This window comes from Gekko japonicus, unplaced genomic scaffold, assembly GCF_001447785.1.
Source record: "Gekko japonicus isolate JY-2015 unplaced genomic scaffold, Gekko_japonicus_V1.1 scaffold66, whole genome shotgun sequence".
Lineage (NCBI taxonomy): Eukaryota > Metazoa > Chordata > Lepidosauria > Squamata > Gekkonidae > Gekko > Gekko japonicus.
In genome coordinates, this window is record NW_015163605.1 from 71,669 (window position 1) to 96,845 (window position 25,177).

The 25,177-nt window shown below is 42.6% G+C and overlaps 1 protein-coding gene across 2 annotated transcripts in view; it reads right to left on the reverse strand.

Moving 5' to 3' along the window:
• The window catches only part of LOC107107052 (mitogen-activated protein kinase kinase kinase MLT), a 123,563-nt gene that overhangs the window by 36,134 nt on the left and 62,252 nt on the right, over positions 1-25,177 (reverse strand). Inside the window, exons 10-12 of one of the 2 annotated variants that reach the window (XM_015407271.1) lie at positions 23,502-23,608; positions 14,691-14,826; positions 2,715-3,260 (exon numbers count right to left, since the gene is read on the reverse strand). In XM_015407271.1, the coding sequence (XP_015262757.1) occupies positions 2,892-3,260; positions 14,691-14,826; positions 23,502-23,608 (612 nt within the window). In that variant the 3' untranslated portion in view covers positions 2,715-2,891. Of the gene's footprint in view, positions 1-2,714; positions 3,261-14,690; positions 14,827-23,501; positions 23,609-25,177 lie in introns of those variants that run through there. The other variant, XM_015407269.1, reaches the window with a different exon arrangement.

Consider the following 25,177-nt stretch of genomic DNA (forward strand, 5'->3'; position numbering starts at 1 on the left):
AGCTTACTCCCAGGAAAGCATCCTTAGGATTCCAGCCATGATCTCTTAAGCAATGAAGCTGTATAGTTTTGAACACCCAAAGTACATTTTAAGCAAAATCTGTTAAATGCTGCTTCCAACCATAAATGGCTTCCAAATGCCGCTATAGTAAAAAAAAAAAAGGCTAGCTCTATACATCACAGATCAAACTGCTCTAGGATATATGCAGAGCCTTTGATGTGCACACACAAGTCTACACATTCAGGAGCCTACACTTTGTTGTATTCTAGCATGGGGAGAATAGCTGTACCTATGTAGAACATTCAGTGTTCTCTGACTGACAAAAGACAATGGAAGAACAAATGTGCAAGTCTCAGTGTACACACTCCAACCCCAAGAGCTTTTGACTCATAGTTAAGATGCTGAAAATGGGCTGTTTGTCTTGTGCTATGAAGGGTTCTGTTCTATTATTTACTTGCCCGTGATGGCTAAAGGTGCTGGTGGAAAGTGCAGTCAACTTGCAGTTGACTTATGGCTGCCCTGTAGGGTTTTCAAGGCAAGAGGTGAACACAGGTGCTTTGCCGTTGCTGGTCTCTGTGTAGCAACCCTGGACTTCCCCCGTCCAGGCTCTGACCAGGGCCGACCCTGCTTAGCTTCTGAGATCTGATGAATTGGGCTAGCCGGGACCAGGCACAAAATCTGAATTCATGTTACATACCTGCTTTCATTTTAAAAGTTATTTATTCATGAATATTTATCATAGTTTAACCCCCAATTTCCATCAAAGAATGGAAATCTTCCCTTCTTGGGGTGGGAGTTTAGGATGAGTGTGTGTCACTGGCCCAAGGTGTGCTTCGTGGCCAAACTGAACATTTACCTTTAAAAATGTTTCAAATAAATCAACAGGATTAAAAGTTCCCTACCATTCACAGAAAGAATCTGAGCAAATCCACAGTTTGACTCTGTCCCATTATACTTCTGAAAACAACAACAACCCTGTGAGGTAGGTCAATATTATCCCCATACTGTAGAAGCACAGGATGGGAGAGGGAAAAGAATGAAAGAGTGGCTTGCCTATGACCATTTAGTGCATTTGTGGAAGAAGTGACATTTGAACTGAGAGTGTCCTCATTTTAAGCTCAGTCTTTTAGCCACTGCAGTAACTGAGTATTATGCAATCTGAGCCCATTTCAAATTACTTGGAAGTAGTGTTCCCTCTTAGCTCAGGAAGGATAGCTCCAGAGCAAACTAATTTATGCGGTAGCCAAACTGCTACCAGTAGTGCCAGTAGCTCACAAAGTAGAATATTTACTCACAAGACTCTGCAGCTTAGAGGGAACATTGCGAAAAAAGTGGCAGGGAATAGCATAAAGCCACAGTTTAGGGAAAACCTATATGCACAAACTTCTATGTGGGGATGCATAATATATGTGGTGACCTGTGGTTACACCTGGATCAGTGACCGGAAATCGGTTTTCACGCATTAACTGTGTATTTACTAGACTGGAGTGAAAAAGTGCAAATCGGTACAAGCTCTGTATACAAGTGTACATATAAAAGCCACAGACCTTGATGCACACATAAATGCAGGCACAGCAGTGGGCTCTCAAAACACTCCTGCACATGCCTAGTCTCCCAAGAGAAAGCGAGTGCACTATCAGGGTTACTACAATTTAGAGGAGTGCCCTTTGACCAATTTTTTTTTTTTAAAAAAGCTCTTTGGGCAATTAAATAGTATCAAATGGTGCCAACAGAGTGAACATGCAGTTCCTAATGCTAGACCATTACAGATTGTTTATATCTCTAGGTCAGGCCCTTAGAGAAATTATTAATTATCATTGCAAACCACCTAAAAACTAAATTGTGCTGTGGATGATAATTATATAACATTGTGACTACTGAAGAAACATCCTGCATTTACAACTTTATATGTACATGGAACTCTGCTTGAAAGATGCTGCATACGCCTTGGGGGGCGGGGGGAGAAATCGCCAATGAATTTTCACGTTCAGTTCCTACTTTTGCCGCTGTGCGTTTAAGGGGACAGTCAACCGAATTCAATGCTTCCCTTCCTAACTGAAAAACTGTATCACCCCAAAATGGACTGAAATAGCAACAATTGAATGGAACAATACAAGCAGAAGACTGAGCTCCTGTCCTGTAAGAACAATCCATATATGGAACCTTGCTGCTTCCATGTATGCATCACTCATTCTCAATTAGGGACTTGCGTTCAAATGGAGATAGGAGACTGTGGAGACTGCATGACATGAGCAATGACGGGCATGGGATTAGCACTTATCACCTCTGACTTGCCACCTGTTTTGAGAAGAGCAGACTGGACATGCCACCCTGTAAGGCTTCCTTTCCGCCAAACAGGTGATCCGTACCATCACAGGTGATCAAATATTCAGGGAAGGAACACAGGGACCAGTTCTTGCACACAGCCTGCTCCTGAACATGGCATTCTTTGGATAAGGGGCACAGAATTAACAGGGGCATTCCAAGTAGGAAGGTAAACATTTTCACTTGTTAACCTAACCCAGATCAACAACAGCACTTTGTGCATATTTAACAACAAGTTACATAAAATCCCTCTAGGAACTTCCAGAGTTTTATTATACCATTGCACCAGAAGTAGGTTTGTTATTCAGGCAACCAATGTTGCAGCAAAAAAACTCTTAGAAAATCCAATTTAAAAAACTCTTCAAGTTAATTTTGAAAGTGTTCAAAAAAAATTGAGTGAAAATTTAGATGGGTATAAAACATAAGTCACATCGTTTGTTTCTCATACAAGCAACAAAACTGGCCTACAAAATAAAAAGGTGTTTTAAAAAGTTATTTTAAATAAAACTCACAGAATTCTCTTCTCCCCCCCACGCTTTTCTTTTAGATGCTACAATAGAGTTCTTTCATTCACTGCTATCATGTTCATCATCAAAATCAATATTGTCATCGGTATCATCATCTGAGAAGTCGAATTCATGTAACCCCACTGCCATGTTGATTTTCTTCCCTTTCCTCATAGATGTGGTTTTGGAAGAATTCTTTTTGGCTTGCATATTTATCTGCATCCCAGAATGCAGGACGGATCCTGCGTGGTTCATAGAGAAGACATCCCCAAAGCCCTTCATCAAGGACTTCAGACTCTGGTTCATGCCAGCTAATTCCCCGTTACTCGTTGCTGTGATCTCACATGACATCTCTGCACTGTTTGATTCCTCTGTTTTAGATTCAAAGTAAGACTCCTCAGACATTCTTGCGGCAAAAGGGAAGCAGAACTAGTAAAAAAAGGAAAGGAAGGACAGAGGGGGGGAAAAGGAAAGTTAGAAACAATTTAAAATCCAGGCAAAAGACACCACCAGATTAGTTAGCAATAAATAGAAAGTAAAATTATTAGTGAATCTAAATATACAGGCCAAGTAAGAATTAACTAATACTTGGCTGAGTTATTTTTTTTAAAAAATGAAGACAGCATCACCACCACCACTGAATCTGCAAGAAACCATAAGTAGCCCAGAGCTCTCTAGCTGAAAATGTAAGCTTCTTACTGTATAAGAGAAAATATGTCATAGCATTATTGGGTTCAATCCAAAGATCCATATCTGCTAAGTGAGGGATCTTCTTCCAACGGACATTCTGCACTTAATAGAAGGAAATCACTGACCTAGCTTACGAATGCATTTAATTTTACCAAAGTATCCAAAACACAACTTGTTTGCAAAAACAAATGGCACGTGAATTTAAAATTAATGTTTAAAAATCCCAAAAGCTAGCAATGGAAGAAATATTTGACAGAATGTCAAAAAACTGGAACCCACTGCAGAACATACCTCTAGATTAGGTTTGCTTGTGTGAATGACATCAGGGCTGATTTCGCACTAGAGCTGCCTCGATGTTGTGCCGCCGTTTGCCCCGATACTATTGGTCAATTTCACACCCGAAGTTGCGGGGCTGGATTTGACCCACGGCTTCGCCCGATTTCCTCCGCAGTTTCGTGATCCTCAAAAAACAGGATCACGAAACTGCGGGGGAAATCAGGCGAAGCTGCGAGTCAAAATGCAGCCCCACAGCTTCGGGTGTGAAATTGACCAATAGTATCGGGGCAAATGGCGGTGCAACATCGAGGCAGCTCTAGTGCGAAATCAACCCAGGTTAATTTCATTGGAAGCAGAAGCAATCAAATCCTTACCTGAATCTTAGTGCTAATGAATTGCTTCTGTCAAAGTTTACAACTGGGGGAGCAGAGGGGAATTCGCTGATAAATGTTCTTGGATTCCTGATCTGCAGTAATGTAGCTGCAGTGCACACACGGAATGCCCGAGAGAGTGGAGGTTCTCTCGTTCCCTGCCACAGCTCAATAAATAGTGTGGACTGCATTTCAATGACCCCAGGTAGATCAAGACAAACTGGGTTCCATGTGGCAAGTGCTCTATGCCACAGAGGCACAATACAGACTGCACAGAGAGTTTGATGCCCTTGCCTGCTGCTGTGGATAGCTTACAGCCTACCTGAACAGCACCAATTGACCCATATCGTACAGCACTCCAGATGTTACAGTGAGAAGGCACATGAAACTCTCATTCCATGGAGGCTGTCCTCCAAGATGAGATCAGCCCTCATATTGATAGTGGCAGGGAAGAGCTTGCAAGAGGCTTAAAGGTCACATCGCAACTTACATGACAACACAACAGAGATTTGTTTCAGCATGAAAACCCACACACGCGTTATGATGTGCACATCTGCAATTGCTACATATACAGTTTATGTGTGTGTACCCATTGAAAACATTAACGTCTGAGTGTCAGGGATGTTTACAAGACATACCAAAGGAAACCACTCAACTTGGAATCATTTTAGCTTTTACTTTATCAAAACAAAGGCTTTTGCCTTTTAAAATGAGCTACTGCTTGAATAAGTTATTTTGGCAGTCCATTTAGCAATCCCTCCCCCGCAAAAAAAAAAAATCTAGAAGAAGAACCTAGAGTATTATAATACTAGGAAAAAGGCCCGTTGTGGAAATAAATACAACGATCTCTAGAAAGAGGCTCTGGGCGGGTGCCCCGGCCTTGGACACTCAGTGTCAATTTGCTATGGCGACCTCAGCAGGGTATAATGACACTGAGTCCACCATTTTCTCCAGAGGAACCGATCTCTGCTACCTAAAGAACAGTTGTAATTTTGAGTGATCTCCAGCTCTCACCTGGAGATTGGCAACGATGGTTCCCCAGAAGGGAATGGTTGGTTTGGAGGGTGGAGTCTATGGCTTTGTACCTGTCCGATGTCCCACGCCTCCTGAAACCTCACCCTCTCCAGGCTCCATCCCTCATATCTCCAGGAATTTCCCACCTGGAGTTGGCAACCCTGTCTCCTTCCCAGCCAATCATCAACCTACCTTTATTTCACCCTCGCTCTTTTCACCCCCCACACACCTGCAGCCTCTCCCGTGCTCTGAAGCCCTGACTGCTGCATCACATGGGCTGTCATTTGGGGGCCACCTCAGCAGCATATAAGGATACAGAGCCCACCATTTTCTCCAGGGAAACTGATCTCTGCCATCTGGAAAGCAGTTGTAATTCTGAGTGATCTCCAGCCCTCACCTGGAGATTGGACACATTTTACCTCAGAACAGCAAAATGTTTAGAATGTTAGAGGCAAAAGCCAATCAAGTCGCATATGCAAACGACCTCTGTGTTCAGAGGCAAAGGCCAATGAGGCTGCATATGCAAATAACCTCTGTGTTCTGACTGGCTATGGGGGGGAGAGGAACAGCAAAATGTTTAGAAAGTTGGAGGCAGGAATCAGGCAAAGCAGCCAGTGGATAGGGAGACCCTCTGAATGACAGATCAGAGAGCGAACTGATTTGGGGGCATGTGGAATGTTCTAGAGAAGTGCCACCACCATTCGGCTTTTATTTATAAGGGAGATGTTTTTAGGGCATATGTACCAAACACACAGTTGTTCTAGGTCAAATCTCTCAGCTAGGCTTCCTGTAACACATCTGTCACACCAAAAGCTAGTTTTCAATTCCCAGTGGCTGAGTTAAATTGGTTCCTGCTTTTTGCAACCTGCCTATTCATTCAATCTAACTATGCATATTCAGAGGCCAATCTTATTAAATTGCTTGGCTGCATTCAGTTGAAAACAGTTAAACATTGTACTGAAAATCTATTTATACTGATGGAAGAAATATATACTCTCAAAGAAATCATTTGGAAAAGATCAAAAAACAGTGGGAGAAGACATAGGGTTGGTAAAACCAAAGGGTTGAATCCGAAGGTCATTTCCTGACAGTGAGGGTGGATTTTACCCACCCTACCCATTTTTGCTAGGGTTCCCATTCCCCAAGGCTAGCATTTTGGGGGCTTCCATGAACTGCAGAAGGACAGGGAAACAGGAAAGTTCCATTCTATCAGTAGAAAATGACATTTGGATTCAACCCAAGCTCTGGGAACATTATACAGACTTTCATCTGACAGCTTCGAGACAAGACGCCATGCTGGGGACAAATGAAAAGTTATTGTTCCAGGAACTTACATTGTATCTCTAACAGTAAATGGCTTGTAATGCCTTCTCTTTCTTTTGTGGTGCATTTTCTCCACCTCCTTTCAACTCACTTACCTTAAGCTCAGTAACTCCTTTGATTCCCCATAATTAGGCTTAAAATGTTACAAAATCAAGGGGGAAGGAAATAAAGTGAGCTGGTAAACTTTAGGGAATTCCATTCCTAACTATACTCAAGGTCTTTCAAGGCAGATACAGATCCATCTGCCCAAGAAGGACAAGCCAGGAAAGGATTCTAGCTGAAGCTGGGGTTGATAACCCAGAGGCCTTTTCTTACATGCCCAGGGAAATGCTGATCACCACTTTGGGGTCAGGAAGCAATTTTCTCCAGGCCAATTTGGCTAGGGACCCTCGAGGGTTGTTGTTAGTTCCCCCCCCTCTGGGCATAGAGCAGGGGTCACTGGGGGTGTGGGGAGAGGTATTTGTGAATTTCCTGCATTGTGCAGGGGGTGGACTAGATGACCATGGAGGTATCTTACAACTCTATGATGATGAATGGAAGTACAGATAAGGCTCATCTGGACTTGGGAGCTGCTACTGAACCATGTGACCCTCATACCCAGCGCTTGACGATCAGGCATCCATTCCTTAAATAGCCAACTCTGGATTCCAGAGGAATTATTTACAACAGCCCGAATATGTGACAAACATCATGAAGTGTGCTTATAATACATTCAAGGGGAGTTTGCTCCATGCACCAAGCCATGTATGTGAAATACACTGTTGGGCAGCTCAAGTATTGCATGGAACTGAAAGCTGCCTGTTTGGGTTTTTTAAAGAATGCATGTGAGTGTGTGTTTGTAGTGGCATGGGCAAAATGTCAGGGAAATCGTATGGAAAGTGACTTTCACCAATGGCTGGCAGCAGGCGTGGGGTTTCTGACACAGTCACTCCGTAAGTGGCCATTATTTGCATAGACGAAGAGGGAAGAGTTTCCATAAGTTAACCAAAAAACCCACTCGAATTGTCCTCCTTTCAGTTCCCATGTTGATGTCGCCACAATGCTTGAACAATGGCAGAGCAGGTGTTGTGCAGCTGCTGCTGAGGCCCCTTAAACTTGACAACTCTCTGCTTAGCATGTGTCTCCATCTGCTTCCAATTCCTGACATAAGTTGTATGCACTAATTTTGGCATATCAATATAATCTCTTCCTTTTTCCCTCCACCTCAGATAAGAGATGGTTGCCCAAACTGATAACAGAGTTACGTTCCAAAGCTAAAATTACCAAACTGCCATTGAAACAGCGACAGTCACATTGAAGCAGAAGTACAATTTGATTGCAGCCTTTTCCCCACATCGCATTGAGCTTACAGCCACAAAGGGAAACACAGTCCATGTGCAATGCCAAAGCATGGTTTGGTCCTCTGTGAATGAGCTTCTGCGATGCCCCTTCCGTTTGTGCACAACAATAAATTTGTTGCTTCCACTTTAGCACCACCAACCACAGGTTGCCATTACATCTAAATACGTGCCCTATGGCTAGCACCCTCCCTCCCATCCAGATGAGGACTGCAAACCAATCACATCTGAACGGAGCAGAAAGTTTGTTCGCATAGCACCAAATAATGGCTCAGGATGGATATTAATCTACACTAAAGTAATCCCTGCACAATGGTTCTGTTATCATCCTTCCATTTTGACTGACTTGTATCTATCCCTTTGTGCACTGAAGGCACAGAAGAGTTGTCCGGCATCCTTCTGCTTTCCTGCAGCCCCTTTCCAACCCTTGGAAAGGTTGTTTCTGGGGCTGCGGGACCTACTTGGAGCAACAGCTTGTATGAATTGGGGGAGGGCTGCAGTGAGGAGGGATAAGGGGACTAAATTGTCCCTCCTCTTAGCAGAGATTAACTTGTAGAAGAGAGAGGAGTAGAGTTGATAGCCCCCTGATGAGGGCAGGGGGTTCCCCTGGTTTTGGAGGCTCAATCTGCCTCTGGCCAGCTAGCCAATGGGGGAAGCCCCGCCCCCAAAGAGACCTATACAGCTCGATGTGCTCGGCACAATGATGTCACCTCCAGGTAAACAAGAGTCCTGGAACAAGACTGGAGCCTCCCTGACAGCAGCCAGGTAAGACCTGGCATCCTAGAGAAAAGGGGATGATTTTACCCCTTAGTCAGTCGTCACTCTAAGCCAGCAACTTGTGTGGTTGTTTCTCCACGTGGGTCCTGAGACCCATCTTTCCTGGGAGTCCGAAAAGGCTGTAGGAATGAAGTACCATGCAGGAAAACTCCATGTTCTATGCACAGATAGTTGGATACTGGCCTCTATGTCCTGGTAAAAACCCGTAGCAATCCTATGTAGAGGCACTCCAGTCTAAACCTGTTGTAATCCATGAGTTTAACCTGGAGCAATCCTGAGCAGGATTGCACTGCAAGTATGCGAAGTGAAACAGCAGTCCTAGTGTAACCAGAAAACAGAAATAATTCAAAATTTCTCAGATTAGAGGTGGTGGGATTTAACTCTCTCTGCTTGGAAGCATGGTGTGGGCAACCCTTTGCCCTTACCGTTGTTAAAAAGACTTCTATTACAACACTGGAGAGATAAATGCCCACCTTTAGTAATCCAATGGATTGAGGACCTTAAAACTTTATCAGTGTTTGAACATATAGAAAACAATTATGCATGGACATATTTTTAGATATCTGGAAACCTCTTATAGATGCTTATCTGTAGACTTGCTACCACTGCTGTTATATATCGTTGCATTTTTAAAGTTATTTCTATTTAGGGTAATTAAAATTTTAAAAACACCCTTTGTCCATGAAGTCCTTGCAGTCTTAGACTAGGCTGTAGTTACTTAGTAGCTCTCTATCATTCCTTCACATTTTCCAGGGCTGAAGCATGTCTTGAACAATACAGCAAGGTCACAACGTGATATCATACTACTCTTTTGTTGGCTGTCATAGCTGCTGTATACCACGTTGGACATTCAGACCACTTGCTGCAGCCTAGTCTTTGGGACGAAGGTGACTGGAACCCTCATTTTAATCTCTCAAGGCTTCTTTAAAAATGGCTCAAGAAATTATCTTCCATGCTGCTTAAAGCCGTAGTTAACTCCGATGACGGCATTTTGTTTCAGGCAACTCACACAATTCCGTTGATTTCCCTATCTCTGCATCCGTATCTATGTTCTATGCTATGTAGGTGCTTTTACATCAATAGGCTGGGTTCACATACACTCCAAGGGTTTTCGGAGTCATAACATTATATGAAGACAGAGATAGTAACTCATCATATTGCCATATCAAACAAGCAGCATGAGGTAGCCTCTCCTATGGAATCCAATGAGACACGAAAAGAATTCTGGAACTTTAACCTGAGAAATCTATGTTTGCCCGTCATCTGGAAAGCAAAGTATCTTGAATGAGGGGCAGGTTTCACTTGTCAGTTAACTCCATCCTAGAATCAGGTGGGGTAGCTGTGTTGGTCTGAAGCAGAACAAAGTTTCAGTCCAGGGGCAGCTTTAAGACCAACAAAAGTGCTTGCACACGAAAGCTCATACCTTGAATAAAACTTTGTTGGTCTTAAAGGTGCCCCTGGACTCAAAACTTTATTCCATCCTAAAATGAAGCTCTACTTTGTCCCAAGGAACTGAAGGGCAAACCAGTGACAGCTCTTCAGGCCACAATATATATATCCTCATCATTTCGGTGGCACAGCAACTTAGTTTTGCTTGTTGTCCATACTACAAAGTGACCAGACAGAACCCGGCAACTGGCTTTAATTTATAGAACTACAGGTATGACATCTAGCTCTCTCTCCTCTCCACCATTCCCCATCTATGTATTTCATCTTGTGTGTGTGTGTGTGTGTATGGGTCAATCCAGATAGACTCCGGTTGTGCCACTTCAGACTGAACATTCCTCCAGGCACACAAAATGTCTACCAGACAGAAAACTAAATATCGAGGAGAAGGAATCTACCATAGTCTTCTGACCAGCATGCTAGTTTTTTTTGTGTTATGTGTATATTATAAATTTGTAAAATTTATCTTGCCATGATGGATCATTTTAATCTCGTTCTGAATTTATTGTATGTTGTGGAGATTTTGTTGAGATGTTATGGCCTAATGGCTACATCAATAAATCATTTACTTACTCTATTTTTTTGCGTTTAAAAATGGGGAAATATTCTACAGCCAGAATACCTAACTGCAATCTCAAACAGGCCAATCCAGAACCAGTGAGAATCTAATTATAATACATGGTAAACTGAGGAGTTTGATACATTTGAAAGACCTGCAGGGCACATGGCCATTTTTAAATTTACTCTGCACTTGGATTTCCCTATCATTTTAAGAGGTCCTTACTTCAAAACAATCTTTTACTACCTTCAGTCATACGGAGTTCACAAAAGAAGTTACACAGGAAAAAGAAGAATCCCCCAACATCAGGTTATTCATTTATTTCTCTTCAAATTTACTTCCATCTTTAGGAACAAGACTTCTCATCAACAAGCATCCACAGAGTGTGTCCGTGACCTTCTTTGTTGCCACGGATCAAGGATTCATTTTGTTTATGTATAAGATCTGAAGCTACTTTCTTACAGAGCAACAAAATAAAATAACAGCGTACAAGAAAACCATGCAGGCAACAGCAAGACTTTTTTCATTATTCAAAAATATGACAGAAGCTCTTTCAGCCATTCAAGTAAGAACTTTAAAAAAAAATCCTCTATTTTCCACCTTATTTTAATCTTCTCTTTTGATGGAATGCATTTGCTTTGCCACAGGAAAATACAGTTAATGTCCTATAGACAGCTCATGCTCTCTAAATATTTTTTTTAAGTAAAAGGTACAACTGGATTTTCTTAATGCTACAAGAAGGAAGTTTATGCTAAGCACAATAGACTGTAGCACAAACACCTTCCTTCAGCAAAGCCAGCCAGTGAAAAGGACAAGCCATAAGCAAGCACAGGCCAAAAAAAAAAAAAAATTCCCTGGCCTCGCTTGTGGAAAAGATCGGCTCATTAGGACTGCGTTTCATGCTGTGCAGCATGTAGGTGATGGCCCATATCTTAGCTACTGGATCTTTGCAGACATTAAAGGAAGCCTAGCAGCTACCTACTGGGAACACAGAGCACCTTGCTTCTGGGAAACACTTGTGCTTCATTATTATACTCTACTACATGTTCACAGCTGGAATACACATGCCGTGTCATTCACAGAGATGCCATTAAACTGTGTCTCGGAAAGAAGGTGCAAAAAGAAAACACACCACCAACCCCCCCAAAACAGTGAACAGACCGGAATCATTACTTACATTTTTTAAAAAGTCATTTTAATGTCTATTTCAAAAGTAAATCGGAAAAGGACAGCGTACTGAAACAAATGCAATAATGACTTGTACGTTTCAAATGGATGTTGTACTTCAATTTTTTTTTTAATTGGGGAAGAGCAAAGGCAATTAGCCAATCATTTCGGCTGAAGTCAAATACTAATGCAAGTCATAAGATTTGCATTTTACCTTGCAGCAGACATTCACAAATGCTAAGGTAATTCTGTTCTGCTAAAAATACACGGCCAACACTTGCAAAAAAAAAAATCAAGTGGGGATTTCGCCTAAAGAAGACATTCACAATTACATAGAAAAGGCGACTTATGTTTTCTCCCCACTTCGTTTCAACCATTTTTTTAACTGCACTCTGCATATAACCACCATTTAGTCATATCTCCTACATATCTGCTGGCTTTAGTTTTTACTGGCTTAGATCCCTGGCGGTTTTCTGTTGGTGGGCATATTTGCACTTGCGGAATACAACTTTCTCACCTTTCCTGTTCTCCTGAAATGCCCCATTCGGGGGGGGGGGCTGTCCTCCAGGAACAAAATTGTGGGGAAGGGGGTGCATTTCTACAGGAAGGAGAAGGCAAGGAAGTTGCCCTCCACAAGTGCAAATCCCTGTGCCCACAGAAAACCTCCACAGAATCTAAGCCACTGTGTTCCCAGTTGTCCTCCCTGGCAGTTATCACTGGCAGAGATCCTGGTCCAGACTACCTTTATGGGCCAGCCCTATTCACAACACCAACCAATAAGAATGGAACTGCACTGTTTAGAAGAGAGGGTAGTCGTGTGGGTCTACAGCAGAACAGCTACATTCTTGATGGTCTCTAAGGAGCTACTGGACTCAATCGAATTTTTGCAGATGGAACTCTTCCAGGCTATCTACCAGAACCTATAACTTTTTCTGGAAAGGAGGAACCCACAAAACAGCATAAGGACATACAATGCTGATGCGTTTTGAAAGCTAAGCAGATCACAGCCTGGGCGTGGTCCTACCTGGAGCTCCCAGGCTTTCATCCATTTAGTTATGTAACTCTTGAACAAAGAGTGGGACAGACACATAATCAGTAACAGGAATCCTAAGTCTTATGGCAGACTTTAAAGAAAGTAAATGGCAATGATCCCGCATGTTGTTATCAAAGGGGAAAAGCTCTGAAACCTCTACGGAGCTACGTTACACGCAAGAAGTTCATTCACTTCCACGCCAGATGTCAATCAGACTGTGTACTCTCTGGCACACACGGCTGCTTTCCCTCCCATCAAGAAAAAATTGGTGGCGTACATGTGCAAGAGCATCATGTGCAAACTGAAGCATATGCAGCAACTGAAACATTAAGCTAGGGTTTTGTAAGCATATAGTTAGCATTATAGTACAAAACATTTAGAAAGTCCACAACAGACCAAAGTTTTAAGAATCACTGATCTAAATGACCTCTCTCTTACTCATACACACTACACACACTCTGTTGTCAATTTGCCTGTCCCCTTCTGTCACTGTCTTTTACCAGCCAGTGAATTTTTGTTGTTGTTTTGTCTAGCATTCCCTCCGTAATCCCTCCTCTCTGGCCTATGTCTTTATTTGATGCCTATGTTTCCAACTGATGTCTCCCTGTTTTCATGTATATGCCCTTCTGTTCTGGTTTTTAATTATTTTTATGATGTGCTCTTATAATACTACTTGCTAGCTACCTTGGTGGCCCTGTTATAAATCTTCTAAATAAACAAATAAACAAACAAATTATGGAAAGAACCGTATGGACTTGTGAGTCTTTCCCTCCAACAGCCAGAAGTAAAAGAAGATGTGTTTTTTGGCTCGAACCCAAAGTATCACAAGTAATGCTCTACTAGCAGAACAAAATTTTCCAGCTTCCTCATTTCCACTGAGGTCTGCTCCCCCACCCTAGACATTGCCTCCATGGTTCAGGAGACACCCAAGAACATCAATGGAAGCAACGGGGGAGGGCTGCAATGGGAAGACGTGAACTAGCAAAAATTGACTACTTCTACCAGCAGAGGAGGATCTCTGGATGCACCGTTCTGCCTTTATAATGGAGAAAATGAAATATGTAGAGGCTAGAACCTCGGTTTTGTACAGTATGGCAAGAATCCAAAGAACTTGGCAACTAGCTGGTGGTGGAAAGTGCCGTTAAGTTGCAGCTGACTTATGGCGACCCTGGAGGGTCTTCCCGCCAAGAGACATTCAGGGGCAGTTTGCCGTTTCCTGCTTCTGCGTAGCAGCCCTGATTTTCCTTGGTGGTCTCCCATCCACATACTAATCAGGGATGGCCCTGCTTAGCTTCCAAGAAATGACAAGATCAGCCTGGGCCATCTAGGTCAGGTCTGCAATCTCTAACATGCACCCAAAGGAAATTTACAGCTGCATTTCTCAAACAGTGGCTGCAACATGCTGCATGACAAACCACTTTTGAGCGGAAAAGGCAGTTTCAAAAGCTGAGTGGGATGGAACAAGTCCACTGAAAGAAAATAAATAAATAAAAATCTCACTGAATACATCACAATCCTCTGGCTATGCTCTGACCTGGATGGCCCAGGCTAGTCTGATCTCATCAAATCTTGGAAGCTCAGAATGGTCAGCCCTGGTCAGTATTTGGATGGGAGACCTCCAAGGAAGTCCAGGGTCGCTACACAGAAGCAGGCAATGGCAAAGGACCTCTCAAACCACCTATGAACACCTCTTGCCTTGAAAACCCCACGGGGTCTCCATAAGTCAGCTGTCACTTGATGGCACTTTCCACCACCACCACCACTGGACAGGTCTAAAAATTAGTTCCTTGGATTCTGGGCTCTGTTGGAATTTCAGATTCTTCTGTGATGAACGAATGATTACAGAGTAAGCTCATAGGTACTTACAGGTGTGTTGGATTGTTCGGTTAGTTTCTGCTCCCACATCCTCAGATGCCTCTCTCGTTCTTTTAACTCCTGCTCCTTACAGCTCAAGTCACGTTCCAGTTTCTTTAGCCTCTCTAAGGTGGCCTCTATTTCACATCTGCACAGAGAGACAATTTGTTAAGTCACGTCTTCTCCTGACAAGTACAAATTGTTCATAAAATTTTCCACATGAATATTAATTAAATGTGAAAGGGTGTAAAGTACAATGGTAACTCAAGCAGGACATTTAATTACCATGAAGAGAAGGCCTTTTTTTGAACCATATACACAACAGAACACGTACGCACCATACAAAATCCCCCCAAATGATCACCTTGAGAACCAGAAAGTTAAATCCCTGGTCACCTTTCCTTCCTTTTTTTAAAAAATAAGTATCATTAATTTGGAGAATGTAGGAGAATGAAGCAGAAATGGGGTATAACATTTCAAAGTATAGGTGGGAGAAACTATTTTTTAATACCTTGCCACATTATAAATGGGATGTAGAATGGTATTGTATGACTCAGTATTTGGTCGGTATTTGGATGGGAGACCACCAAGGAAGCCTCTGCAGAGGCAACCTGAAAACCACCTCTGCTTCTCACTCGCTTTGAAAGCCCCTTGCTGGGGTCACCATCAATGGGCTGCGACTTGACAGCACTTTGCACACAGAGACATCACAAGCATTCAAAAAACAGAACTTGCTTGCTTGCTGTGCTGGTTTTCTATCTATCTTCCAACTTTATAAGATTACTCATGAGGAAGATAGCTGAAATGAGTGTAAAAACCGGTGTACTCATCGAGACAAGAGAAAAGGAATATGTTGGACTCTGTTGAGAAAATGAATAAGTTGGACTCTGTTTTACTGCAAAATGTCTACAGAATTTATTAAATGTGTCATTGTCATTTTATCATAGTGGTTTCTTGTTTTTTGGCGGTTTTCTATCTGTAGCAAGATTAAACACAGAGAGTATTCAAAACTGGCATCTCATATCTACAGTTCTAGTCCATTCTACTACCTCATTTGTTGACCGAGTGCTGGCAAACAGGAGATGTGTGGCAAACCTCTGTGTGCCTATGGTTCATAGGTTGGTCTAAATACTTTAGCTACTAACTCGTGTATAGTTTTATCCCAGTGGATATTCTCAATGGCTCCAATTCAAGTCTTATGGACATTTGTTTAAGGAGTAATTGGCCTTGATCTGGATGGCCCAGCCTAGCCCCATCTTGTCCGGAATGCACGCCATCTAATTTTTCATTACTGTATGCACTTTACTGAATTGTTAATTTATGTGTTGAATTGAGTATGTCTTATGTGATTTTATAGAGTTTTAAGATTTTTATCGTACACCAATTAGGTACATGGTACCGCTTTGTTAGCCGCCCTGAGCCTGCTTGCAGGATGGGCGGGGTATAAATATAATAAATAAATAAATAATAAATTAATAAATAAATATCTTGGAAGTTAAGCAGGGTCGGCCCCGGTTAGTACTTGTATGGAAAGCCAGAGTTGCTACCAAGGAAGTCCAGGGTTGCTACACAGAGGCAAGCAATGGCAAATCACTTCTGTTCATCTCTTGCTTTGAAAACCATACAGGGTTGCCATGAATCAGCTACAACTTGATGGCACTGTCCACCACTGCCAAGATCCACTGAACTCAGCGGGACTTACTTCCAGGTGAATATGTTTAAAAACTGGGCTATCGAAGCCCCACTGAAACCAAGTTTCTCATGACTCACTGAAGGCCCAGTAGTACTGAAACTGAAACCTTCGGCCTTGCTGCTTTTACGCCATAAGCGATCAAACTAAATACATCTGTGTATAGCATGATACGGCACCGATCCAGACATTCTATATGTACGGCTCTCTCGGACCAGACAGGCAGTTCTGTCAGCTCTGCCAACATTTATGTCCTAATTCAGAGTGTGGAAGGTGGGATCCCTAAGCAGTCCACCGTTCCACTAAAGCGATGAAGCTGACAAAGGAACTGTGGGCCTGGTACTATGATCTCTACCCAATCCAACATGAAACTTGTACAACCATCTCTAGTCTGGAAAGGAGAGCGGCATATTCTATGCCCTTCCATGCATGGATACCTGAGTCACACACAGCAGCCTTCTCCTGCTTATACGATAGGGTTGCCAGGTTTTACCTTCATCCCAGCAGGGGCTCCAGACCAGCTCCAGGACTCTTCTGGCACGCGCACCGCAATGACATCACCCAGAAGTGATGTCATTGCACTGGGCATGTTGTTCGGGGGACGCTCTAGTGTTTGTATTAAAACTCTATGGTCACCATAGAGCTTTTACCCAAATGCTAGAGCATCCCCCAAACAACATGCCTGGCGTGATAACGTCACCTCCGGAAGATGTCATCGCACTGGGCACATCAGGCGTGCCGGGACTCTCTGATGGCGGGGAAATCTGAGGGAAACCCCGCCCCCATCAGGGGGTTGGCAACCCTATTATAGGATCATCATTACCATCTTTACAGTGGACAGAAGTTTGTATGGAAATTTTTTCAACTATCTTTCTGAAGGGCATTATGCACTGTAAGCTGTTTTGAAACCTCTGGCTAGGCTAGAACAGCAGTATGTTGATTTCCTTTAACAAAAACATTATCATAATGTTACAGCAATTGGTAGCAATTTAGGGATGAACAAGTCAAAGATTTAAGCAAAGCTTTAAAAGGAGATTTTATCAGCCTTGGACTTTTAAAAGTTAAAGCTGTCATGGCTTCACATAACATGATTTCCTTCATAAGAAAAAGAGATAAAACTGAACCCCTCAGTAATATTTTTTCTAAATCTCATTTTAACTGTTCAACACAATGTCGTGTGGAAGTAGGACTCTTTGCTATTGTTGAATAGGGAGCCCTGCTCATGGGTTTTTAACACTAAGGCCCCCCCCCCATCTCTCTTTGGACAGTCAGGCCACAGGGATTTTTTGCCTCAGTCTCTCTATTGCTTGGGAAGAAAGGATGCCTGAAGAAAGGCTTGACGTCAATCCACTGCCAAGCTCACGTTGTCCCTGAATTATATGCCTGACACCAGGATGACCTGCAACTGTCAACAGGAACCACTCTGGCAAGAAATGTCAAAGGTGTCTGATGTGCAATCGGCCCCATTAGCTGAATTCCAGTGTTGCCAAGTAAAATAAAGCAGCCTATTTAACAATGTGTCATGCACTCCGCCATGATTCGATAAGGACATAACTAAGCATTACGAGAGCCATGAAGCCGCCACGGTTCCATGTTTCTTGACTTTGTACTGTCTGGGAAAACACAAGACGTGACACAGGCGACTGCCAATAATGCAAGTCTAGGGCAGGGTCCACAGTGCAATGATGCAACAGCAGATGCCCAGCTTAATCCATACAGGAATATTATGCTGGAGAGCAGGAAAGTTATGCATAGTGGTGGCAATTGTGTGGCTTTTGAAACATCCCGCTAACGTCTATGCTTGCAGGGACTGCATTCTAAAGTGACAGAATATAGACTCTGAAGGACAAATTATATGGAAAAACGGAGTCATTTTGCAGATTTCATCAAAATATCACCAAACTACCTATCTTGGTGTAACAATTTTGCAGCGTGTACTGATTAAGCCTTTCAGCTCTTCAGAAACTGAGTGCAATGGGGTAAGATTTTCACTGCCGTTTTTTGAACTGCAGCATTACCAGTTGGTGTACTTTAGAAAGAGTGAGTGTTCTTGATTCCTGCTCCATGTTGCAGTTCTGATGCTATGTGGTACTTTGGTCACAAGGGTTTCCTGACCCTTAGGGTAACTGGGACATGGAGGGGAAGGGTCATGTCTCAGGAATCAGGCACATGGTATGCATGCAGAAAGGAGCTGCGGTGGCTCAAGTGCTTAAGACGCTGAACTGCAGGCTGTGGAAGGTCAGTAGTTCAGCAGTTCAAGACCCGGGTGCCGCATGACAGAGTGAGCTCCTGTCTCTAGTTCCAGCTCCTGCCAACCTAGCAGTTCGAAAGCAAGAAATTGCAAGTAGATAAATAGGTACCACTGTGGTGGGAAGGTAACAGCGTTCCGTGCACCTTGGTGTTTCGTCATGCCGGCCACATGACCACGGAAACATCTTCGGACAGCGCTGGCTCTTCGGCTTTGAAACGGAGATGAGCACCGCAACCCTAGAGTCGGACTCGACTGGCTTTCGAGCAAGGGAACCTTTACCTTTACCTATCCATGCAGAAGATCCTGGGTTCAGTCTCCTATATCTCCCGCTAAACGCTACCTGAAGTTCCTAAGGAACAGGAGGGACTTCCTCTTGCACAAGCTCCCTAGGATCGAACCCGGTAACACTACAATCTCATGTAAAGGAGCCCGGCACAAAGACACCAGTCGTCTTTATTTGTGTTACTTGTATGTATTTATCCATTTAAAAATCTTTTTAAAAAAATGCCGTCTCCTTTTAAATAGATTTCTCCCCTAGCAAAGTCTTGGTAACAACAGCTTTCTATATGTCAAACTCATACTGTGTATGTACTGTAATTATCTCCCTTCATTAGGCAAAAACTTCTTTATAATAAAAGGTCAGACTCTGAAAAACAGCTGCATTCTAAAAAAAAAGTATAATAAAACAATGTAATTAAAGTGAAGGCTCCTGTACATTGCCCAGTTAATGAGTCTGTTACTCCATAAGTTTAGCGATTTGCATATAACATTACTGGTCATGTGTACTGTTTATTTCAGTAATCTTGCAGATTAATATTCCTTGCTTGTTTTTCCATGACCTGACTTGCTCTGTTTTCTCAGTCAATGCATAATGGCTTCCAATGATAAAGATGGAAAGCTGACTAATTAATATTTGTACTTTTATACTGTGTCCCTGTTAAACGAAATAGCAGTATCCTAAAGAATGAAGGCGAAAGGACTTAGAAAAAATATTGAGCTTTTCTGCTCAGACAGGGATTTGAATAAATACAAATAAACATTGTGAGGCTTTTTGGTGTTTTTAAAAAAATAAAAATAAGATTTGTCCTCTCAAACCTCAACAATGTCCTGCAAAGAGAACTTGTATCAAGACATTCTAAAATTTAGGGTTTTATCCTCAGTTCTTCCTTCCAAAAAGGCAAATTAGATCTGCCCAATAACCATATTTTTTCTTCTGACAATGCTGTCTCAAAAGCAATGGCTTTGCATGCTTTGCATTCTCTGCATCTAGAACTGATGGTGGTCATGATTTACCAGCTCATACTGCTGTGCACAGGTTGACCATATAACGCCACAGTCTGAGACATTACACCACCACAGTGGATATAATCATTTCCTGGTGCTGAAGTTGATAGGATCAAGCTGTCAGGCTCCTCCCCCCCTTCCAGAAAAAGTTTAAATTGCATTTAGGTATCCTAAAAAAGAATGTTTCCATTTTTAAAGAGAAGCTAGTTGCTTAAAGCTCATAAGCTATTACCAGTGGAATGGAATTGATGGAACACGACTTTCCTACCTCCTCACCCCTACAGAAGCACAGAGCCCCCTGGAATTCTTCTGGGGGGGGGGGCAAGAAACCCTTAAGTCCAGAATTTGGGGAGGGAGGTACAGTGGGAGAGGGAAATAAGTGAAAACAATCACCCCCTCTTCTGCCATGGCTAACTTTAAGTCTAGACTATTTCAACGTGCTCTTCACAGGGCTGCCCTTGAAAACAGTGTGGAAACTGTAAACAGTAAAGAAAAGACTGCAGTAGCTTGCTTATTATTGGAGCCAGCCATATGGCACATATAATGCCTTTCCTGAAAATGTTATACAAGTGCTGGTTTGTTTCCAAGTTCCATTCAAATTCAAATTCAAACAAATGCATAGAGGGTAACCAGAGGCTACATCAGCACAGTAATGCTATAGAATGGTTTATTTGAAATTTCAGACTGGTTGCCTATCTGAAGATTATTGTTACCTTTGAAAATCCAAGAATTGAACTGGATGCTAAAACTGACTGAAGATACAAATTAATGAATACAAGTGTACTAACATGTAAGCACCCTTGAAGAAGACGGTCGAAACGGAACTCATATCCTGAACCTTCGTTATGTACATACTGTAGAACTTACCTGCATTTATGTACCCACTGTACCTATTTGTACTTATGTACAATTTGTACACACATCTGTATCATTTGTTATTTATTCTGAAGTTCATAGGTTTTTGCCTTGATTAGCATCTTATTCCACAGCTTTTCTATGGTTTGTATTTTGTGCTGTGAAGTCCTTCCTTTCTGTTTAGAGGGTAACTCCATCAGTCTAAGTGAAACTTTAATATTAAGAGATAAACTGCCTGTGAATGTCAGTTGCTGGAGGACAATAGCAGGGGGAAAGCGACTGTCTTCTCGCCCAGCTTCTAGGTTTCCTTGAGGAAGCTGGTGGATCACTCTGACAAAACAGCATGCTGGACTTTCCTTTCTATGATCTAGCAGAGCTTTCCTGACGTTCTTAAGACTTTAGCAACCCATTGCAAGAATTTCCCTGGTACAAAGGATGCATTATTTCAGCTTTGAAAGTTTGATAAGAGGCTTGATTTGAATACTACCTTTTTAAAAAAAATCAAACTTTTGATTTCTTTGTGCGCCTTTGTATCAAATCTCAGTCTTCTCTAGTGCAGTTCTCTGTTTTAATCAGGAGATGGCGCAATGCAATATAATCTTCTCTGCCGCAGTCAGTTACTTATGTGCTCTGCTGAGTCAGTGGAAGAATGTCAGTTCTAAAACAAGCTATTTATATATTCCTGTCATGTGACCTGGCTCCAACTTCCTACCATGTGCTCACTTTTTCCACCCATGCAATAAAATTATTTTCTTATCAGTGCACTTTAGAAATACTCTTAAGTTCAGGAAGTTTGTTTTGATAAACCCTATTTGTCTTTATTTAAAACAATTCTTAACAACTCCGAAAACTATACTTTTCTTAGGTATCTCTCTTCCCCTTTGGCTTCTTTGAAGAGAAACAGGCACATAACTAGGCTGTGTTTCCCCCATCTACCTGGCTAATGGCCAAAGATTCTTAATTTAGACTACTGCAAAGATCGTCTGGTTACCATCCCCTGCCTTGTACAGGCTCTGTTTTCAATAGGCCTCTAAAACAAACTAAGCTAGGCTGTTTTACATTTTGGAAATATATGGTAGAGAATGAGCATCTGCAAAAGTGAGAGTCGGAAACCCTTTTTGGATGGTATGAACCCCTTATGAATGATTTAAATGCAGGATATTAAAATGCAAGACTCAATGCATTTCAGGTTAATATCTACTTGCACACGGGCATCTGTGCCCACATTTCCCAGGACCTGGCAGCAAGGAGGCTGGAATCCACTGGTAGATAGTCAGATCATGTTTTGCAGTTTACAGGCTGCTCAAAGACCATCCCACCCACTCCACTGCGTACTTTGCTTAAGCTCACCAGTCTGGCGGCTGTTATAAAAGGGAAGACAGGCCTGCAGGCGTACACGTGTGCAACTGGGCAAACGCTTCCAAAACGAATGCAAAATTTTAGGTTGCCAAGATTGCCTTTGTGCACTAACCTCTCAATAAACACTTAAGCTATTATACCAATGAAGAATGAACAAATGAATGGCAACTCGGGGAAGCTACATTTTGCTTCCAACATTTAGAATTCCGTTCTGATCTCATTAGCCGTGCACGGCACTGGAGGTCAAAAGGGACGTTTTGCCTGAATGTCAAAGGCCTAGACAAAGGCAGGGCACACTTTATGTGTCTGGGAGAAACTTGATATTTTAAAAAGAGCCTTGGAAGCTACAGGTCACAAAACGGCAGCTCGGTGGATGAAGCCAGTCACAAAATGGCGGTTTGAACTACAGAGTTTCAGAGCAAGTCTGCAGTGCTTGGGCAGGGAAACTGTTCCTCTGCTGTTTTCCCAAAGCAACCTCTCTGCCCACATTGTAAATTTATCTTCGGGGGGGAAATATACAGTTACCTCTATGTTTTCCCTGGAAGAGGCAAATAGCAACTTTGATGCTGAAGGAAAGAATCGACAGCATGTTCCTTTCCCATTCAGAGCAAGGAGGAGGAGAAGGTGCAAAGGCTGATGGGAAAGGGTGCTGGTGCTCTCATTTTCCCTCTGAAGGCAAAAGTGAGTGTGTGTGCATGTCTCCTCCTCCTCTGCATGAAATGGGAGAGAAGCTGCTACAGTAGCTTTAATGCAGGGGTCCCCAATGTGGTGCCTGTGGACATCACACCACCTGCCAACACCTTTCTGGTGCCCACTGAGTGTCTTTAGAAAGTCGGTGGGGCCAAGTGGAGCTTTTGCTCAGCAAGGCTTCTGATTGCCCATTAGAGATTTAATTTGTGGTACAGATTTTTTAAAATGTTGCTTTGGCGGCAGCTGCCATCAGGTCAGCACAAAGATCTTCATTGTTTTACTGAAGGTAAGCAACAATAGCCATTTTGTGGCCGGTTCCACCTCATAAGAACATGAGAGAAGCCAATGTTGGATCAGGCCAACGGCCCATCCAGTCCAACACTCTGCCACACAGTGGCCAAAAACACCAGGTGCCATCAGGAGGTCCACCAGTGGGGCCTGCAGCAGCCATTTTGTGGCTGCGCCCACCACACTGTGACAGAATTCCAAAGGTGCCCAATGGCTCAGAAAGGCCAGCGGGCTCCTGCTTTAAAGGGGAAAGGGGGGGGAGTGATTATAGAACTGCTGGGGGGCTGCTTTTAATTGTGTGGAGAGTGACTGGTCACTCACAAGCATTTAAGCAAGTACTCCACCAACCATTTTCCTTTTTTCTCAGATCATTTTACGCACCCATCAAATGAGCAGAAAGACTTACCGCCACTCCGCTTTGTTATGCAGGAATGAGTTACATTGGTCTGGAAGGTTGCTATCATTGGACATGGAGTCCAAGATTGAAATAATCTGCTTGAAGGACGGTCTTTTCTGAAGAAAAGGGGGGGGAGGGAGAGGAAGAGAGGAATGTATGTAATGCGTTCTTATAATGATTTGTAATATCACAATATTAATAGAATTCTCCAAGGGAACCTGCAAATACAAAGCTGAAAACACATACTGGGTTGCTGTCTAGATAATTATTAGGTATACAACTCAAGGGAAAAAATAATAATTTTTACATTAATAAATTTAGCAGTGCATTTCAAAAAAATATGTTTTTGTCTCCCCCAAAAAAGTGTTACAAACTTGTAGCATAGCAAAAGCCTGACCTGAACAGATCTTCTGTCTGCAGCTTCATTATTAATCAAAAATATGATAATCTTCTTATGAAAAGTGGTCTTTGACTGCAAATACACATTCATTCATTCATTTAAATATGATAATGGAAGGATCCCTTACAGTGTAATCCTAAACACAGTTACACCATTCTAAGCCCATTCACTTCAAGTGATTTAGAAAGGTATAGCTCTGCTTAGGACTGCACTATTCTATGATTCTCAGCTTCAGGGAATGGAAAGAGATCTCTCCCAACAGCACTAATGAGGAAGACATACTTCGATGGCAACTCTGGCAAACCTATACTCTCTGTTTACAGCATATCAAGATTCATCCTGATCCTCCCCCTCAGAATTAATATGAAGAGCTTACTTATGGCTAGGTTTTTATTGGTTTGTTAGCTTTAATTATTTTAATGATTTTATCATGTTTTACATTGTGAACTACTTGAAGCAGGCCCTTGGAAAGGCAACATAAGTAAGTAACAAATATTTGAGGGGAAAGAGTGTGGACAGAAATTTGCTGTCCCCCTCCCCCATCCTAAGAATTTATAAACTAGCCATGGTTCCAGGATCTGATGATGCTAGGGTTACCACTCCCCAGGTGGGGGCAGTGGTTCCCCCGCTTTTGCAGGCTCCTGCCCACCGGCGGCCAGCTGGCCAGCCGGAGGAAATTCCCTCTACCCCCCCAAACAGCAATGTTGTGCGGAATGCACTGATGTCACCCAGAAGTGACGTAGGTGTGTCAGTGATGTTGGGGGGTGATGCTCTGGTTTTGGAGCAAAACTGTATGGTTTGAGGGCGATTTTACCATAGAGTTTTGCCCCGAAACCAGAGCATCATCCCCAATGCCACTAGCATGCCTACGTCACTTCTAGGTGATGCATGCATGTCACATGATGTCCCCACCCACTCCCAGAACACCCCCTTCAATCCTCCCACCGATGTAAAAATTGGACCTGGCAACCCTAGATAAAGCCCCCCACAAAATGGCTGCCTCAGGAGGTGGAGCCAGCCACAAAATGACTTGTTTGCACCCTTTAATATAAATGCATCTGCTTGATGACTATATGCTTCATGCATCTGAAGAAGTGAGCTCCAACTAACAAAAGCTTATGCTGGCATAAATCTTAAATCCTCAAAGATCAACTGGGCTTCTGTTTATTTTATTACTAAAGACTAGCATAGTTACCCATCTCTCTGTGACAATTAACCACACAAATGTTAAGGGATTTTTTTTGTAAAAGTGGTTCTGTAAATAAATAAATACATAACTTAATCC